Here is an 18,347-nt window from a genome sequence, read left to right on the forward strand (position 1 = left end):
ACAAAGCCTTTATTGCCGCTACACGCCATTTGCCATGAACTCCTCTAGAGTTTTGGTTTTTGCCATTGCCACAGAAGTTTAGGCTCATCAACGTATCAAAGTGTAAGGGATATGGATGCTCTCTGTTGATATCTATTTACCTATGCCTTCTGTCACATCTATTGTCCTTCCCTTTTTGTCGCATCGTCTCTTAATCTCTTACTTTCACCTTACTTGCTTGCATCTTGACTCTCTACTATCAATACACCCCGTTGGCATGCATAGTTCTTGGGTCAATAAGCCTGTAAGGTGTTGTATTCTTTACACTTTTTTACGCATCTTTCATTGTGTATTGTGCTGTGGAGAACCACAGTAGGCTAACAGTTACAGAACCAATTTTACCATGCTCCTACTCTTCAATGGCTTCCAAAACAGCCTCTGAAGGCTCTGCTGCCATGCAGCAACAACCCGTTCAATCTGAATCTCAGCACACATCTGAGGTTCCCCAGCAACTGCCAAGTAGTTTACCCCCTGTGGAGCATGCATCGTCACCACCAGCGATGGCTCTTGCTCCCGCATCTACCACTAGAGATGCAGATTCTGGACTGCCGACCTTAGCGCCAGCCCCTACTGTGCACTCGAATGTGCTATATCGACCATCAGGCATTATCACCATGCCTGAAGGTACTCCTGCCTCCAAAACATCAGTCATTGGACATCTTTGTCCAGCAATGTTTTCTGACTCTCGATCACCAGCACGTTCGATTGCCCCTTCGGTGACCAGGTCTCAGCATTCTGCAGGGAGTGGTATTTTGTCGATCCACCATGCCTCAGATGACATACTAGAGCAAGAGTTGGCTCACTGATGACAGCTACGAGCCATGGGTGCATACGACCAGTCCCCAGGCTCAGCGCCTCCAGCTTACACCAATGGAATTCCTGATGGGTTTCATTTCCCACAGGTATCCCCTCACCATCCTGCAAGTGAGCAGCTCCCAGAACTGTCACCCCCTGTCACCTCCCTCTTGATGTCGCACAACTCCCCAAGTGCTGAAACCCAAGGGGAGACTATGCCCAGCCTATTTCCTGAATCACCTGAGGCCACAACCGAGGACGTGAACCGATTTATTGAGGAACGTGTTCACATTGCCGCCCGATGTTATGAGGATGGTCTCCTCTCCATTTCTATGCAACGGCAGACAGTCAATGGTACTATATTTCATGGTATACCTAGACTAGCAATTAATAAGTTCTTTGCTACTAATTTGAACGCCTCTGGGCATTTCAACCCCATTCCGACTGATGTGAGACCCAAATTAGGTGATTACCACCACAGTATAGATGAGTACAGCATGAATATCAATGCCGCTGTCAATAACCTCAGTCTACCTCAACAAAAGGGTGAGTCAGGCTCTGATTATGCCTGACGCATCAATGCCCATGTCCGGCTTTCGACGCCGTTTATCAAGGGGGAATCCTCACCTACTCTCCCAACCTCTCATAGTTCAGAAACCCAAAAAACTGTTGATGCCTTGAATGAAGCTTGACGTGAAGTGTTCAATCGAGGCTTACTGCAACAGCTGCATGACGAAGATATGCTGTTATTTAGACAGACCACGGTCCCAGATCAAGGTGTTCAGATTGACATCTATGGAGATGCTACTCATCCAGACTTTCCAGGTATACGGATTTCGGTTCCACATATACATTCAGAGGTTTACCACCCTCTCCGAGCTCGATTTCCACCACCTGAAAATTCCTCTTGGCCGCTGCCTGGCCTTAACACCACTCATGTACCAGCAAGAGATCATCCCTCGGTATCGCGAGCCTCATCGCAGACTATAGTAGACTGCATTGAAGAACAAAACAAAGCTTTGATCTGTAAACTCAAGGGTGAGTTTGACAGCGATGCAGATGATGAAGATGAAGCTTCTCCAACTGCGAGACGAGAGAGGTATGCCCCCCCACATTGTCGACCAACACCTCAACACCCTAAGGTTGAGGATAGCGATTCATTTCATCAGTCTGGTGTTGGGAACTTGCACAACCAATCTGCTAGGCCAGTACCTGTGTCCAGGCCATGTTCCCATATTGCTAGCCATGAGACAAGGCCACAAAGACCAGTGCATGCCCCAGAACAACCTACTCGTGTAAGAGCAGCTGCACCAGATCCAAATCCAGGAGACGATGGGTCTTCCAGTGATTCGCATGGGTCTGCACCAGATCCTCCGAATTCACCACATATCCTTCACCCTGGTCTACCACCGTTGCCTTCACGTCGTCCTGTTCGCCAAGAGGGCAGTGATAGACCCTCAGTATGCTCAGCTTGGAATCAGGCTATGTCAGCATGTCCTCAGCCTGACAACTATGATCTCCGTGAACCTGCTAGCTACTTCGAGTCTGTATTGGATCATGACAGATCTAGGCATTGGAAACGACCACAAAATCCGATTCCATTATGAGAACCTGATTGTGCACCTACTCTGCACAACTCCCCGCATCCAGAGCATCATGCTAACCCAATTGTAAATGAAAATCCTATTTTCCCATGAAACCAGGGTGCAGGTCGTCCTCCTAACGATCCTCCTCATCTGCCACCACCTGGAGGACCAGGATCTCATCATAGTGGTTCCAGTAGCCAACATTCATCACACTCTGATAACCCACGAGCTCACGAACTGACTCCTGCTCATTTTCAGGAAGTCCGTTTCACATCTCAGGAACCTCATTTCAACAACGAGGAGATATTCGAGTATCTCCCTGTTATGAGGACTGAGGTCGAGATCATGCTGGCTATTTTCCAGTGCTATGAATGCCTCGTGAACCACAACCTCCTGCATGCACAACGAGGACTGGACTCTAATGTCCAGAAGACATCATTACAGAGTATTCCTCACCCCCAAAAATATGAGGGAGACTCGGACCTCATTGAATTCAATGAATGGATATTCTCCATCATTAGATGGATGAAGATCACGAATATATGTGGCCCTGTGTATACTGACAATGAATGGGGTGGCCAACAACTTTCTGCGATTGATATGCAGCATATGAGCACTCTTGCTACCTTTTTGGGGGGAGATGCCCATATGTGGTATAACAATGTGGTTGAGGATGCACCCGCGACTTATGCCAATAATGATAATGGGGATGATTTCCCTACTTTCATGGAGGTAATCAATGGTTTGTACTGTCAATTTATCCATGAATCATCATTATACACGGTTAATGAGCACTTCAAGCATGTTCAGTACAGCTTTGAGGGTGGTGTTCGCCAGCTCTTTGCTAGTCTATTATGATTTGCTAATATGATGCCCTCACCACCGGATGTCTACACATTCCGATGGCACTTAATGATTTCTCTACCTTCAAATATTCATCAGGAAATCACTCGCATGGGACTTACAGCTGAAGTTTCAACAGTGAATGATATCATGCAACATGCACTTGTTGTTGAAAAGGGTATACGTGCAGAGCGGTATTACAGTCAGCAAAGGCAAGACCATATTTCCCGACTCTGAAAATCATCAAAGGAGAATGCTAAGGCTGCAAAAAAGAAGCATTCCCCATCACCTTGCAAGTTCAAAAAGGTTCAGGGTGAGCACCATAGTACTCAACCCAACCCTGGCTATGAGAAATTTAAGCACATATGTGATCAGCCTAAGAAGGATCGCCCATCTTCAGGCCACAGATCATCATACCCTAGCCATTCCAAGGACAAGGGTAGATCAAAGTCCAAGATCCTTACATGCTATGCATGTGGGAAAGAAGGGCATTACTCCAATGATCCCTCATGCCCTGATTATGGAAAACGGAATTCCGGGGTGAAGATATTCCACATTGTCGATGACAATTCACCCACAAACTCAGCTTCTGACCATGAGTCCTCTGAAGAAGAGAGTCACTCAGATGTGGGAAACCCTCCAGATTGGACTCATTTCTCAGAAGATGAGCCTGGAAGCTCTTCTGGCCATCAATCTGCGAATATTTCAGAGACTGAAGACCCATATGGTGGAAGTCAGTATACTACTGATGAAGGTACAGCTGATAAGCATATGGGATTTATCTTCAATGAATTCAATGATGAAACAGATGCAATCGATAGCTCTGGGCCATCAGACCATGAATGCAACTCTAGGGCTTATAATTCCACTAGTAAAGACTCATCCTCAAATCTAGATGTGGACAGTGACAGGATGGAATCTCATGACGAGTATACCTTGGATTTCCCAGAATACCTTTGGGCTATTCAAACTGATCATGCGAGTGATGGCAAGATCAATGGGTATCGACTGACACTAGAGCCTACAAAAATTCACGTGCCTCAAACTGCTTCCCACCCAAAGCATACTGCAGTTGATAATCATTGCCTTGCAGCACTGGTTACTATTAATGGGTGTGAGGCTTTTACTCTCTTTGATTCAGGGAGTATGGCTGATGCTATCAGCCCCAACTTCACTTGCCTCTCAAAATTAAGCATATTCCAGTTGTGTAACGAGCATGCCGATGGAAACCCGACTTCCACTCAATCCAACAAACCACAGCCCGGAATCCTACGGATTCCGATTCCCAGTTTCTATTTCATATTCCATTTTATATTTCACTTCTCCATATTAATTTATCAATAGCCCAACATCGGTAGTGAACATGTCATCGGACCCCATCGGCTACCGACCGGTAGAATACATCCTCCGACAACCCTAGAATGTAGACCACTCCGAGTAGGAACTAGATCGGACTCCTAACTAGTATATAAGCCTTAGAATTACACTGTAGATACTCAGTTCGAATATCAACTTGGTTCAGCCCAATTTCTCTCTCTGACTCTAAGTCTAACTCTCGTTCTCCAGTCCACGGAACTCCGATCCGTTGGACTTATCTCTTACCTCGTCGCTGCCACTCCACGGACTTCCGTCCGTATCCATCTTAGGGCTTTGGCTCAGGGGTGACGTTGCTAATAGCTTCGCCTACGCCCGACGCATCCCGCGGCATTCCACTACGTGCACTTACCGCTGCAATCCTATTGGCACGATCCTAACAAGTTGACAAAACCCATCACACTTCAACTAGGAACAAAAGGAAGTCGTTCACATATTACCCATGGTTGTAATGCATCCTACAAGTTTGGAGGTAGTCATGCATCTATCTCAGGGGATGATTATTACTTTGATATAGTGAATGTGGACCGATATGACACTATTCTTGGTACTGTTTTCATGCGTAAGCATGGTATTTCACTTGATTTTGAGTACGATACAATTAGAATTCGGCGTATTCCTGCCCCTACTCTTTCTGAGGGGGAGGAAACCAAGGAAATGACTCGTAGATATGCAAAACACGTATCCAACAGAGTTCAATTTGATTCTGATGAGGAAGTAGAAATCAAACCTCACCCAAATAGACTCAAACAACAGGCCCCAGACACAAAAAACTCGAAAAGTTGAACCAACAGGGTTTCACAATCAAAGTTTAAATCAAAATGACTAGATGGCCAGCTAGTTAATGAAGCCCGATCCAATAAACCTGAACCTCCATGGTCACACTATGCACCAACCATAGAAGATATAACTGAAAATGAAGATGAAGACGGTGAACGGCCTGCAGCCTCACTAAACCATCAATTACCTGTATTGCTTACTCCGGAAGACTTCATGTCAACAGAGGATCTTTCCAAAATCATTGATGAGGCTCTTACGTTGGATCCTTCAAATCCAAAGGATAGGCAACAAATCCTCGAAGTCAATGAACTAGTACAGGAATTCACATGAGAATGGTTTCCAGAATCGCAAACCAAGGAAACTGAAGAATCCAATCCGAAGATCTCGATTGAAGAAGCAATCCGTGCAACTTCTGAGCTATACAGGAACAAAACGAAGGATATAACCTTGCCTTCAGTGAAAGATATCCCTCAACTGCGAGCTCGATGGATGGAATCATGCCATGATATTATGGGAGGTATCCCAGAGGAATTGCCTCCACTTCGAGCGGTAAATCATGAAATCCCTTTGATTAATGATAAAGCCAAGTACAATTATTACTTACCTCGATGCCCCGACTCAATGAAGGGTAAACTGGCTGAGAAGATTGCCCAGTATAAGAGGGCCTGCTGGTGGGAACCATGTGTCTCTACCCAAGCAGCTCCCATGTTATGCATCCCGAAAAAGGATGGCTCAGATATCCGAACCACAGTTGATTGTCGGAAACCCAATGAGAATACTGAACAAGATGTTACTCCATTCCCAGACCAGGATACTATCTGACTTGATGTTGCTCAGGCTAAACTCCGATCCAAGATTGACCTCTTGAATGCATATGAGCAAGTATGTATTGTTCCATCCGATGTATGGAAGACTGCTTTTGCGACCATATTTGGAACCTTCAAGAGCAATGTCATGCAGCAGGAGGACTGCAATGCCCCCTCCACATTTCAATGACTCATGACTTCGATTTTCCAAGACTATATTGGAGTCTTCATGCATGTATACCTGGATGACTTGTTCATTTACAGCAACAGTGTTGAGGAGCATGAACACCACCTCAGGCTCGTGTTTGATAAGCTTCGAGAAAATAAGTTATTCATGAAGGCAGAAAAGGTTCAGCTTTATGCTGAAAGAATGGATTGTCTCAGACATCTTATTGATGATAAGGGACTCCATGCTGATTCGGATAAGCTAGAGCGGATCCGAAAGTGGCGCCAACCATGACACTATAATGATATTGAGAAATTCCTCAGATTCATGAATTATCTCGCCCATTTCTTACCAGATGTGACTGCATATACAGCTCCTCTATCAGAGATGACAAAGAACGGACAGCCTTTCTACTGGCGTCCGCTTCATTCTGTCTCTTTCCAATCTATTAAGGACCTATGCTGTAAAGTACCTATCCCTCGTCCTATCGATGCAGCGGTCAAGGAACCCATCTGGGTTATCTGTGATGCTTCGATTTCAGGGGTGGGTGCTATGTATGGTCAGGGCCCAACATGGCAAACCTGTTGCCCTGCCGGTTTCATGTCAAAAAAGTTCACAGATAGCCAATGAAATTACCGTGTTTTCGAGACTGAAACCCTAGCGATGCTCAAGGCTCTCCTTAAATGGGAGGACAAACTTATTGGCTATTGCATTCATGTCGTTACAGACCACAAAGCTCTGGAATTCTTTAAGACTCAGCACCGATTATTGAGCCATCAAATGCGGTGGATGGAATATCTTTCTTGCTTTGATTTTGATATCACATATGTGAAGGGGGTATCCAACAAAGTTGCTGATGCCCTATCACGCTACTATGAATCTGATACACCAGAAGATCAACACCATCTATCTGAATTTGTTAATGCAGACATCCGCATAGATAAACTCGGCGAAGACCTGCCTTTAGGCCACAAGCAGGAGGCTGAAGACATGGTTGTTCGACTTGCAGCCATGGAACTTCGTTGGGAGTCCAATCGGCTCAAAGAGAAACATGAAACCTGAGACCTCGAAGCAGCAGAAATGGAAGATGCTAGGGAAATAGAGGTACCTGATCCGGTCCAACTACCAAAGATTAACCCAACTGTCATTGACTCTCGAGACAAGGGTAAGAACTTACAAACTGCTATGGACTCGGATTTGACCTTTGTGTCTGATATCAAGTCTTCATACACCTTGGATCTGATATTTTCGAAGATCCTTGAAGCTCCCAATGATCACCCTCGCTTTCTCATTGAAAAAGGCTTAATCTTGACGGAAAATTCACATAAGCCTGGAGAAAAACTACTATGCATCCTTAAATCACCTAAGGGATCATGTTCACTTTGTGGTGCTATCATTGAACAGGCCCATGAGGTTGTTGGCCACTATGAACCACAGCAAATGGCGGATTACATTCGTCATTGGTATTGGTGGCCGAAAATTTATGGGATGTGCGATTTCTTCTGCCTTACCTGTGAGACATGTAACAAGTCGAAAGGGAACTATAGAGCTCCCTCTGGGAAACTTCACTTGTTGCCAATACCAACACAACCATGGCAATCCATTGGGATAGATTTTATTGGCCCGCTTCCTGAAGTTAAAGGATATAATTACCTTTGGGTAGTTATCTGCTGATTGACATCTCAGGTTCATTTAATACCAGTACACACCTCCAATACAGCTATGGATTTGTCTGCGATATATCTCCGTGAGATCGTACGACTACACGGTCTCCCAGAATCAATAGTATCTGACCATGATCCTAAATTCACGTCAGTATGGTGGAAAGAACTTCACCGCTTACTCAGTGCAAAGCTCCTTATGTCTACCTCCTTTCATCTGCAGACTGACGGATCTACAGAGTGAGCTAATTGCTCTATTGGACAGATTTTCTGTACTGCGATACGTCCTGATCAGCATGATTGGTTGATCAAAGTACCTGTCGTCGAGTTTGCTCTTAATTCAAGTATGAATGCATCTATGGGGTTCGCACCCTTTGAGCTTGTTGGAGGATATATGCCTTCAATGATGCGAGAGATCTGATATGATAAACTCGTCCCACCTGGGATCCGTGCTTTTGCTATTCAAGCTATGCAGAACCTGTATGATGCTCATGATGCACTCATTGCCTCATGAGTATTCCAGACTCACGAAGCTAATAAGCATAGGATTCACGAACCTGATATCAAGGAGGGATCAAAGGTATACCTATCTATGAAGAATTTGAATCTTCCCAAAGCCAGAGAAATGAAACTCTTACCAAAATTCGTCGGCCCATATACTGTACTCATGGCAGACCATACATCATCAACCTATGAGCTAGACCTCCCTGAGGAACTCGTTAAACGTCATATTCACCCATGCTTTCATGTTAGCCTATTATGGCCCTATATTGAAAGCGACGCAGTTTTATTCCCAGAAAGAAAGAAGCCCGAACCTTATGATTTCGGTGCTCCTGATGATGCTGAGGAATTCATTGAGTGTATTGAAGGATATGAATGGAAGAATAACTCATTGTTTTTCCATGTATGCTGGGCTCTTGGTGATTTAACAGTTGAGCCATACTCTAAGTGCAAAGACCTCAAAGCACTTGATGATTTCCTAGCTGTTGCTGGGGTTTCAGACCCTAAGGACTTGCCAAAATTGTCAGCCAAGAAATCCAGGCCAAGGAAACAGCAGCAGACTGAAAATAAAACTGCAAACAATAAGGCAGGGCACCAACGCAGATGACACTAAAAAATCAAATTGCCCTGATCGTCAGGTACCCTATTTGGTGATAATACTGCTGGCACATCATATGACACTACCACAATTTCGAGGCAACACCACCAAATGTCGCGACAATGTCTGGTACTTGTCCACCATCTTTAGGATTGTGAAAATTTTTTTTACCTGTCAAAACGGCAGGCCATTGTTCTCAATTCACATTGTTCCAATTGCCTTAAGTAATGGCACCCCAACACAGCCAGCAACCCAATTCGCACTCCATGGCTGCTCCTGCTTCGACTCTTTTCAACCTCAACGCCAATTCTTCTCAGGGGGAGGAACAGGTATCCTTGCCCCCTCAAAACTCTTTCCACCCTTCGTATATGAGCAGCACTAGCCACCCCTTGCTGAACGGAATGCCTTTCTATACAGGTTATCCAAACTTCAACCTGACTCCATCGTTCTTCCTGTTCCCATTTGCCCATGGCAACCCAGCCTTTGCACCATCGAACCTAGGTGCATCTATGATGCTCCCAGCAGCGACAATGCATTCGATGGCTATGGAGGGAATCATTGACTCTGATCTTGCACCAGCCCTCTCCGATGACTTTACCAACCCCACATCATGCACTAGGGTGCATACTATTCCATAGATGGTGTCTGGACTCACAAAACACCGTAACCGCCCTGGGGAAATGGTTAACAGTACGACTCAGTCAGCTAAGCTTCCGAGTTCAGCTACTAATTCTGGATCTACTATCCCAGATGATCTCACTACAGCCCTCGAGTCGTTCACCCTCGACTCTGGAGACCCTGCTATCACCACAACAGCTACACCTATTGTCACAGATCGTGGTCCCCCTGATGAACTCACTCGGCTTCACCAAGAGAATGAATTACTCAAAACGAAGATGGAAGGCCTATCCGCCCTTCCCCGATCTATCTTGCCCTACGATGATTCCATCACCCGTGATCATCACCATTCTCACTCATCTCGAGGTATACGTGAATGTCACCCATACCCAGTAGTATCCCATGCACAAGGACCTCACCAATCATCTCCCCCAAGAGCAGATATACTGACTCACGAAATTCACTATGCATCACTCCCAGGATACGACCCTTCATGTACAGTTCCCGTTACTGCTGTCAACGCCATGTTGATGATTGATGCAGCTCATTCACCTAATAATTGGGTCATCGTCAACCAGATCTTGAATATGATCACTGCTACATGCTGTAAGCAGTCCATTAACATAGTTTGCAAATGGAACAGGCGCCATGCTCCGTATCCTAACATCACCGACGGCGAATGTACCCTTCAATCTCAGTGGAATCGTTGTCGTCCCTGCTGGTTGGGCCAGCCTCATGATACCAAGCCTCGATCTCAGGATGGCAACAATGGCCGAGATCTGCCCCCACTTCCTCCTCCTCCTGTAAAGGTGACTGTGCCTGATGAAACCTGTCTTGACCCCCAGTTATGGGCTAGCTTCATCTTCCTTCATGGCATGGAATGCCACAATACTGGTGTATCCGTCACGATGACCGGATCAGTCAACATCCGTACCCTTGCAGGGTATTTGTTATTCCAATCTATTGTCCCCAGTGCTGCAACCCGAGTTAATTGGCATGGTTTCGCCATTGTTCTTGCTAGTGTGCTTGTTCACCCGACACTGTACACAGACATTTGCCGGGATCATCATATCTCCATTGCAGACACGGAAAAGGTGTCCCCGTTCCTGCTCTCTCTTGTTGGCCAAGCCTCTCAGGCTGACATCATTACCCATCTTGCTAAGTGCGGCATCAAGTATACCTCTATCTGCTATGTCCAACCCTACAGCCATGAACTGCTGCTATCCACAGCCCGACGCTTCAAGGGCCCCCTCTGTACCCATGCCTATGAAGCCCTTGATAACTTTGCATGGTGTGTTGATCAATTTGATCTCCCTCATGATGTATCCATGTTCTGGGATAACTCCACCCCCTGAATCTACTGGACCATGCCCGTTGAATGGGACTTGACACCGATCCTCGAAGCACATCGCAGACATTTTCTTAATTACCCACTCATCCTGAAGGCTGCGGGCAAGGCTAGTGGGGGTAATCAGCTCTCTGGCAGTGATAACTCCAGTTCTGAAGCCCTTCTTCCCGTGACCAGAGATGCAGACATACCTATGACTGGAGATGGCAATGCTCCTGCAGCAGGTCCATCTGATTCTTCCTTGTCTATTGCTCCTACCACTTCCACATTAACTAAGGCTTCCATCACGATGACCCCATCTTCAGGCTCGACCCCAAACGTTGATGGTGAAGTTGATAAGCTTGATTCACCCGATCATGTTGATATCTTAGTATAATCCTGTACTACTAGGTGATTGAGCCTGTACACCCAATCTCCAGGGGGAGGGTGTAAGGGATATGGATGCTCTCTGTTGATATCTATTTACCTATGCCTTCTGTCACATCTATTGTCCTTCTCTTTTTGTCGCATCGTCTCTTAATCTCTTACTTTCACCTTACTTGCTTGCATCTTGACTCTCTACTATCAATACACCCTGTTGGCATGCGTAGTTCTTGGGTCAATAAGCCCGTAAGGTGTCGTATCCTTTACACAATGCCTCTTGAGGAATGTCGATGAAGATGTGAGTGTCAGTGCTCTCTCAAAGGACTTACCTTCACCAAACCTTGTCTTACCAGCATATTTGACACCTACCTTGTCCAGAAATGACTTTCCTAGTCTTCCTAATCCTAACCCATTCTCCCCTCAACACAATGCGGTGTGCAAGGTTGTGACACTGAGGCTATCTCGCTTCTTCTTGCTTCAATACTTGGAAACCGCTGGCTCTAAAATCAGGTAGTTTCAAAGTAAGAACGATTCTTACTCTGTCCTCTGGTGGTGTTCCTGACATTGAAATCAGTGCAAAGGCACTCCCTCTCATCACAGATTCCTTGATAGATGGAAACCAAGCCTTTGTTATTCAGCTCTGCCTCAATTGGGGCTGTGATGTTGAAGTGAGTTTCTTTCTTTACAGGAGTGTCTGATGGAAGGAAAATTCCTCTTGCATTTGATAGCTTCTTTGGGTTGGATGTGCAGAGTTTCCATGTCGGTGATTTTTTCACCTCCTGAGATGCCTTTGTTCTCATCATTTTCAGATAAAGCTAATGAGGTTATTATTAGATTGGTCCTCACTACAGAAGGCTTCATTGTGAGGTATGGAACCATTAATTTGTATTGCTTTCTTACATAATATGATATCTTCTATATTTACTACTTTGGAGAGGTTAAAGCTCCATGAGATCAATCTCTTTCTGAGTTCTCTCATCTACTTTCTTTCCTTCCACTCATATGGGTTAACTTTGTGCTGATGTTCATGATATAGGGCCTCACTGAGCATGGCTGCTAGGGGCAAAAATACTGGCCCTACGTTTCAATGACGAGTGTGCCAGCCTAACGTGGATGTATATCACATCTCACCCGTTTACTCAGTTCTGCTAATTTGCATGGAAGTATCACCACATATCATATTGGTGTCCATTCGGACATTTGTTGACCTCTAAGATGTCCTTGGTAAGCAATTAGTAAGTGCTCCTTTGTTGTCTATTCTAATAGTATGTAATTATTGCCAGATCCTTGCTTTACCTTTGGTCTGGGACAGAAAGAATGCAGTGCTCTATTCTGTTCAGTTTGTCCTTGTACACTTCATTCTGCCCTCACCTTGACAACTATAGATGTCACTCCCATAATCATCATGATAGGTATCTATGTTCTGACTTTTCATGGACTTCATTGCAATAAAAAACATCACAGACATTCGTGCTGTTGCAACAGTTTATTTATTTATTGACATCTACACTGTGTACACACCACCCATGTTGCAATGAATGTCTATAATAACCTGAAATAAAATCATGTTCTCCCCTAAACTATCTGTCCTGTTGCAACAAAGCACATGCCTCCCTTCTGTTGCAACATATTTACCCTTTGTTGCAACCACTGCCGCCTGTCACTTGGTCAGGTTGATGTAGGCAGGACTGTTCAACCCTTGTTATTACTTAATTTCAGTAACAGAAAACTCTAAAAATCCCTCTCACCTTGACTAAAATCCCACATTTCCTTCTGCCACTCATGAGGAGGTTCTGAGTTCTGTGTATACAGGTCTTGCTCTTATGCAGTCCTGAGGGTTTTAGTGGTGGTGCATTTTCATTAACTCTGAGGTTTCCCCATATATACATCATTGTACTTCAGCAAACTTGGCATGATCTGGCATTGATCACTATTTGGGCATCAATGCCCTTTTTGAGCCCACTTCTGCCATCTGCCTGTTTTCAATACTGTACCATTTTGATCAATTTGAACACAATCCATGGATTTTTTGGTTGAAAAAAATCTAAAAGAAATTGGAATACTGTATAATTACCACCAAGTGTTCGTAGAGCATTACACATTACACCTAGGGTTCAGTGGGCAAAGTGTTTATACAGGGTCCAACTGCTATATTTAGGCAGATGTGAGCCATGCAGCATCAAAAAATTGCTATATTTGTTATGCACAGGCAAGTTGGAGACCTCTTACAGTTATTGACAGGTCATTGCAACACCATCAGTCACTGAAACAGTTGATTTAGCCTCCTTCTCGCCAATTCCGCTGCCTGAAACTGTTGTATAATTGGAGACATAGATGTTATGTGTTATGAATTTTTAGTGATTTTTGGGGGATTTTAATGCTACTGCTGACCCCATGAAAAATCGAACAGTGACACAAATTTGGCAGGGGTTTGCCACGTGGTCATTTACCAGTCAATGAAACACCGTAAATTATGAATATCTCAATAATAGATGATTTGATCCACTTCATACTATGTATAGACATCACTGAGGAATATTGAAAATTTTGTGGCTACTTTATTTGAGGAAAAAAACGATGTGTGGTAGATGGGATAGAAAATATTTTTCGGCATTCCAATGACCGGTAAATAACTGTACCTGTTACAGTTTCCCAAAAGTGTTCAGTTCATGGATCACTATTACACATTACTGAACACTTGGTCATAATTATACAGTAATTGAGAAAAAATTAATTCCATTCCAGATTTTTTCATTCTGACACATGACATTCAAACTGAATGAAATAGTACAGTACTTCAATAGTCATTTGTTTTTTCTGAACATCTTGTGTCACTCAACCATTATTTGTATTATCATGTTTTAACAAATACTACTTTGACTCTCAAGCTCAAGATCTCAGATCTCAGTACTCAACTTTAACACACGACTCAGCTGCCACCAAAGTTCATCACTGTTGGTGGTCCTAATTTCCTCCAGACTGTCACACTCAATGTGGTAAAAGCTCTTGCTGTTACAAAGTCTCCCACAGTACAGAAGAGCACTGCCCAGCTCATCACAACCCTCTCCAAATCTACCAGAGAGATCTGATAGTATTGACTCTCAAGCAACCCAGACTTCAATTGCAAGAGTGGTGATACACCTTGTAAGGGGCGTACCAACCTATATAACAAGTAGCATCTATAAGTCCTTCATTTAGCTCTATTTGGCATCAGCTTCACTGATGCCCTATATAATCATAGCACAGCATTGATAAGCAGTAGTCTTTATCTTGTATACACCGCGTAGTTGATCAATATAACTTGGTCTAAGCTACAACGTGTACTTCAAGATTAAGTACTCCTACACTTTTTTAGCTTTTCCATTTACATTCACCAACTACCCCTACCCCTGAGCACCAAATTTTCAGGAAATTTCGCTTTTCCATGCTGCCACATCACACTGCAAACATGACAAAAACTCGAGCCAAGAATGGAAGCAAGAAAGGAACAGGCAACGTCAGATCGACTGAGCCTCAAGACAATGTAGAAGAACTGCCAAGGATCAACCTTACCACCTCAAGGCCACTGAAGGCAACCATGGAAGCGAAGAAGCCCACCCTTACATTCAAGACTGTACTGGCCACGGACTCCGAGAATATATGGGAAGGAGAAGTCGTGCAGGATGGTGAATTAGATGGCAAATACTCAATTGAGGACAATGACATGGAAACAGTGCCATATGATCCCAAGGCCATAATCGGCTCTCGCCAGCCCTCGATAGAACAACATGCAGAAGGCAAGGGCACCCCCATCCCACAGTTGGATGTCCCAGTATCATCTTCTGCATTGTACAACGGTGGCTACGTGCCAATCAACGGATTTTGCCCAAATCCTGCCTTTGGGAGCATACACAACTCACCAGTGACCCAGAAGACCCCAATACCAGTACCATCGGATAGCCCTAACTGGTGGAAACTGGCAACCTCACCTACTACAACGGTATGGACAGATGATGAAATGTCGGATGGGGACCATATCAACGAGCAGGTGAAAGTACCGGAACACAACATGGCCACCACGGAATCAGTGCCTGGATCCCCCAGCATACAAAAACAGATGCCCATACCACTACCAGAGGGTGATAATGCAGAAGTCGATGCACTGGAGGCCAAGCGAGCGGTGGAAGAATTCATTAAAGATCCTGCCAAGGTATGGGAGGCAATGAAAGAGCAATTAGCAGTGATGGGGTATGCACAGAGAGTGGTACTCAGACATGTGGTACACACTCAGACGACAAGAATATTCAAGACCCTGGGATTCACCAATGTTGATAAGAACTCAAACGAATATATACGATTGTACATGGATATCTGATGAAAAAATACAACAAGCTCGAACGTCTCATACACAAACGTCAGCTCTCTCCAGTAGAAAATGGCAGACAGCCCATGAAGCATCCACAGGACACCTGATCATACCAGAGTGAGAGGTGCAGGATCGATGCCAAGCTCGACGAGTTCCTCAAGGAAGATGTGGACTACCCAGGTTCGAGGCGTAGCAGCAGCAACCACAGAGACAGTGGCTGCAACAACATGCCTGGGGATCATGACCCCCACCACGTCTAGGAGGGGGAGGGAGCCCACACCAAGCAGGAACATAAGACAGCAGACTGAAGTGATAACACCAACACCACAACAGTTGCAGCATATACCCAAGGAGGACAAGAACGATGAGCTCCTTGACTCGTTCGACCAGAGGCAATTTGGGGGGATTATCCGTGATGATAGGGTATCACTTGAGGACTGCATCGCTGACCTTTCACTAGACCTCCCAGTGATGCCATTACAAAATGGTTCATACCCTGCTTGCATGCTGGAGAGACGCTCAATGGCCAACATACTCAATGGTGTCAGGCCAGGAGGGGAGAATGAGGGCAAGAATGACAAAGCCCTAAACTCAGTGCAGCAGGCACAACTCTTTGTGGAATGGAGGACATGACACCTACGACACCCCAGCAGATTACCCGCATGGCTGGATTGATTCCAACCAAATGAGGTCATGACTCAGATCGAACGTGACAACTCATTCAGAGGCATGCACAGGCCGGGGTTCACATATGACCCCAGAACAAATGTGATGTATGCCGACCAGGAAGTGGTTGAAGCAGCACGTGCCCTATTAGAAGGGCTAGAATATGGGCCTACCAACATGGACAGTCACCTGAACCCTAGGGGATTCCCCATGAATGTTCACAAAGTACAAGAATCCACCAACTTCATACACACATGCTGACAAGGATGGCAGAGCACCCTGTGCCTTCTAAGCGAGTTCCACTGCATTTCAGAAGCAGTAGCATTGCGTTACCATGACTTATCCATGCACGAGGTCATTGAGCACTTTGAACATGACAATAGACTGGCAGAGCTCAGATGAGGGATGCCCAGACCTTACTTTATCCCTCTCGACCCACGATACAGGTGCACGAGTAATACATCCATCATGAATGGGGCAGGATTAACATGCCCTGTCAACAGTACTTTGGATGACTGGTGCCAGTTTGCAGCACATCATTTCTGCCCTGGAGGCCTGAACCCAGTGAGGGGTTTAATCATGGACACATCTCACCGGGTGAACTATGCAAGCATATGGGGGATGCTATTTCTCCGTTTCCTACACCCCGACAACATGAACAACTACTACGCAAGATATTTCACTGGTATCGTGTTCAGACCGAGGTATTATGCAGACTATATTAGAAGATAGAACTGTGACAGACTGGAAGAATTACCCATCGTAATCACCCCCGGTGTCCCCACCCTACGTTGGATGATATTCAATGGGGCTGGAGAAAATCTGTCCAAACTCGACATGATACGCCACCTAGCTGCATGTGCCATCACACAAGAGATGCTCGACAATGCATACCCTTGTCATGAATTCACCCCTATTTTTTGCTTATCTTATCTTATCAGGGCAACTCGTCATTCGACTCTCATCATTATTCCTCATACCTGATCCGCATCATTCATGACCTGCTTGGTCACATGCACACATGGCATCACCTTGCGCCATAGACCACATCATTGGGACTCTGTCATGGGCTCTGCTTGTTACGGTTTATTCATTTCTTTTTCTTTTTTTCTTTCTTTCTTACATCTTTTTGCTTATGACATATGCTACTCTTGCACGATCTCAATGGACTCACTCTCACAGTACTATTATTAGGTTACTCAACATGTATTTAAGTAGAGCCTCAGCTGGTCTAAACCCCAGCTTCGGCTAAGGTTTAATCTACCCAACTCGAACTCCGTGTTTCGCATCTATCTAAGTTCGCTCCCGCTCATCCCATACATCCTTAGGCCTGCGAGTGTATCGATCCACTGAAGTGCGAGTGGCGATCCTCGTTTGATCTAGTTTGTAGAGTTGGTGGCTAACATTTAGCCGAAGCTTGACATACATTGCCCAGCGCCATGTCAGAGAACGAATGCTGCCCAACCATCTTAAAGTCATTATTTCTTCGCCAGACCAGAGAGGTCACCGCCATGTGCTCATGAGGATAGTTTCGTAACTATCAACACATCGCGGGTGGACCAACGGAAAGGTGTTCTCCAAACCCAAACTGTTAATTATCATCACCATCCTTCAGCTGGCCATGGTGGCAGTAATTGTGCTGCTTATCATAACCAGCTCCATACTCCCAGAACTCGTGGTCACTCTACTCATTGTGACTACTGGATTCTTCATCGACTAATCACGGATCACCCAGTGCCTATGCCGTTGGTGGAACTGTTACCTACAGTCGCAGTGGCATTTGGATTATTGGCAGGAGCACTCCTAGCACTTGCTCTTTGAGCAGTATACAGGTGCTGCACCAGAGCCAGAAGGGCCC

The 18,347-nt window shown here is 45.1% G+C and overlaps 3 protein-coding genes across 3 annotated transcripts; all 3 read left to right on the forward strand.

Annotated features, from left to right (window-relative positions):
• Nucleotides 1–398: 398 nt before the first annotated feature.
• On the forward strand, nt 399–4,607 carry EV420DRAFT_1650067 (uncharacterized protein; the record flags this gene model as incomplete). The annotated part of the gene is made up of 6 exons (XM_060478401.1): nt 399–755; nt 852–1,380; nt 1,660–2,264; nt 2,316–2,381; nt 2,538–3,152; nt 3,513–4,607. The coding sequence occupies 6 exons, from the start codon at nt 399–401 to the stop codon at nt 4,605–4,607; spliced, it is 3,267 nt and encodes a 1,088-aa protein (XP_060323975.1).
• Nucleotides 4,608–9,829: 5,222 nt separating this feature from the next.
• On the forward strand, nt 9,830–12,569 carry EV420DRAFT_1485637 (uncharacterized protein; the record flags this gene model as incomplete). The annotated part of the gene is made up of 11 exons (XM_060470262.1): nt 9,830–10,133; nt 10,269–10,373; nt 10,395–11,058; nt 11,230–11,485; nt 11,506–11,543; nt 11,706–11,729; nt 11,857–11,988; nt 12,053–12,146; nt 12,229–12,241; nt 12,288–12,345; nt 12,515–12,569. The coding sequence occupies 11 exons, from the start codon at nt 9,830–9,832 to the stop codon at nt 12,567–12,569; spliced, it is 1,743 nt and encodes a 580-aa protein (XP_060323976.1).
• Nucleotides 12,570–14,926: 2,357 nt separating this feature from the next.
• On the forward strand, nt 14,927–16,456 carry EV420DRAFT_1650070 (uncharacterized protein; the record flags this gene model as incomplete). Its single annotated transcript, XM_060478402.1, has 3 exons — nt 14,927–15,667; nt 16,157–16,235; nt 16,284–16,456. The coding sequence occupies 3 exons, from the start codon at nt 14,927–14,929 to the stop codon at nt 16,454–16,456; spliced, it is 993 nt and encodes a 330-aa protein (XP_060323977.1).
• Nucleotides 16,457–18,347: the final 1,891 nt, after the last annotated feature.

Source organism: Desarmillaria tabescens (assembly GCF_030435595.1).
Source record: "Desarmillaria tabescens strain CCBAS 213 chromosome Unknown EV420scaffold_70, whole genome shotgun sequence".
In the NCBI taxonomy this organism is placed as follows: domain Eukaryota; kingdom Fungi; phylum Basidiomycota; class Agaricomycetes; order Agaricales; family Physalacriaceae; genus Desarmillaria; species Desarmillaria tabescens.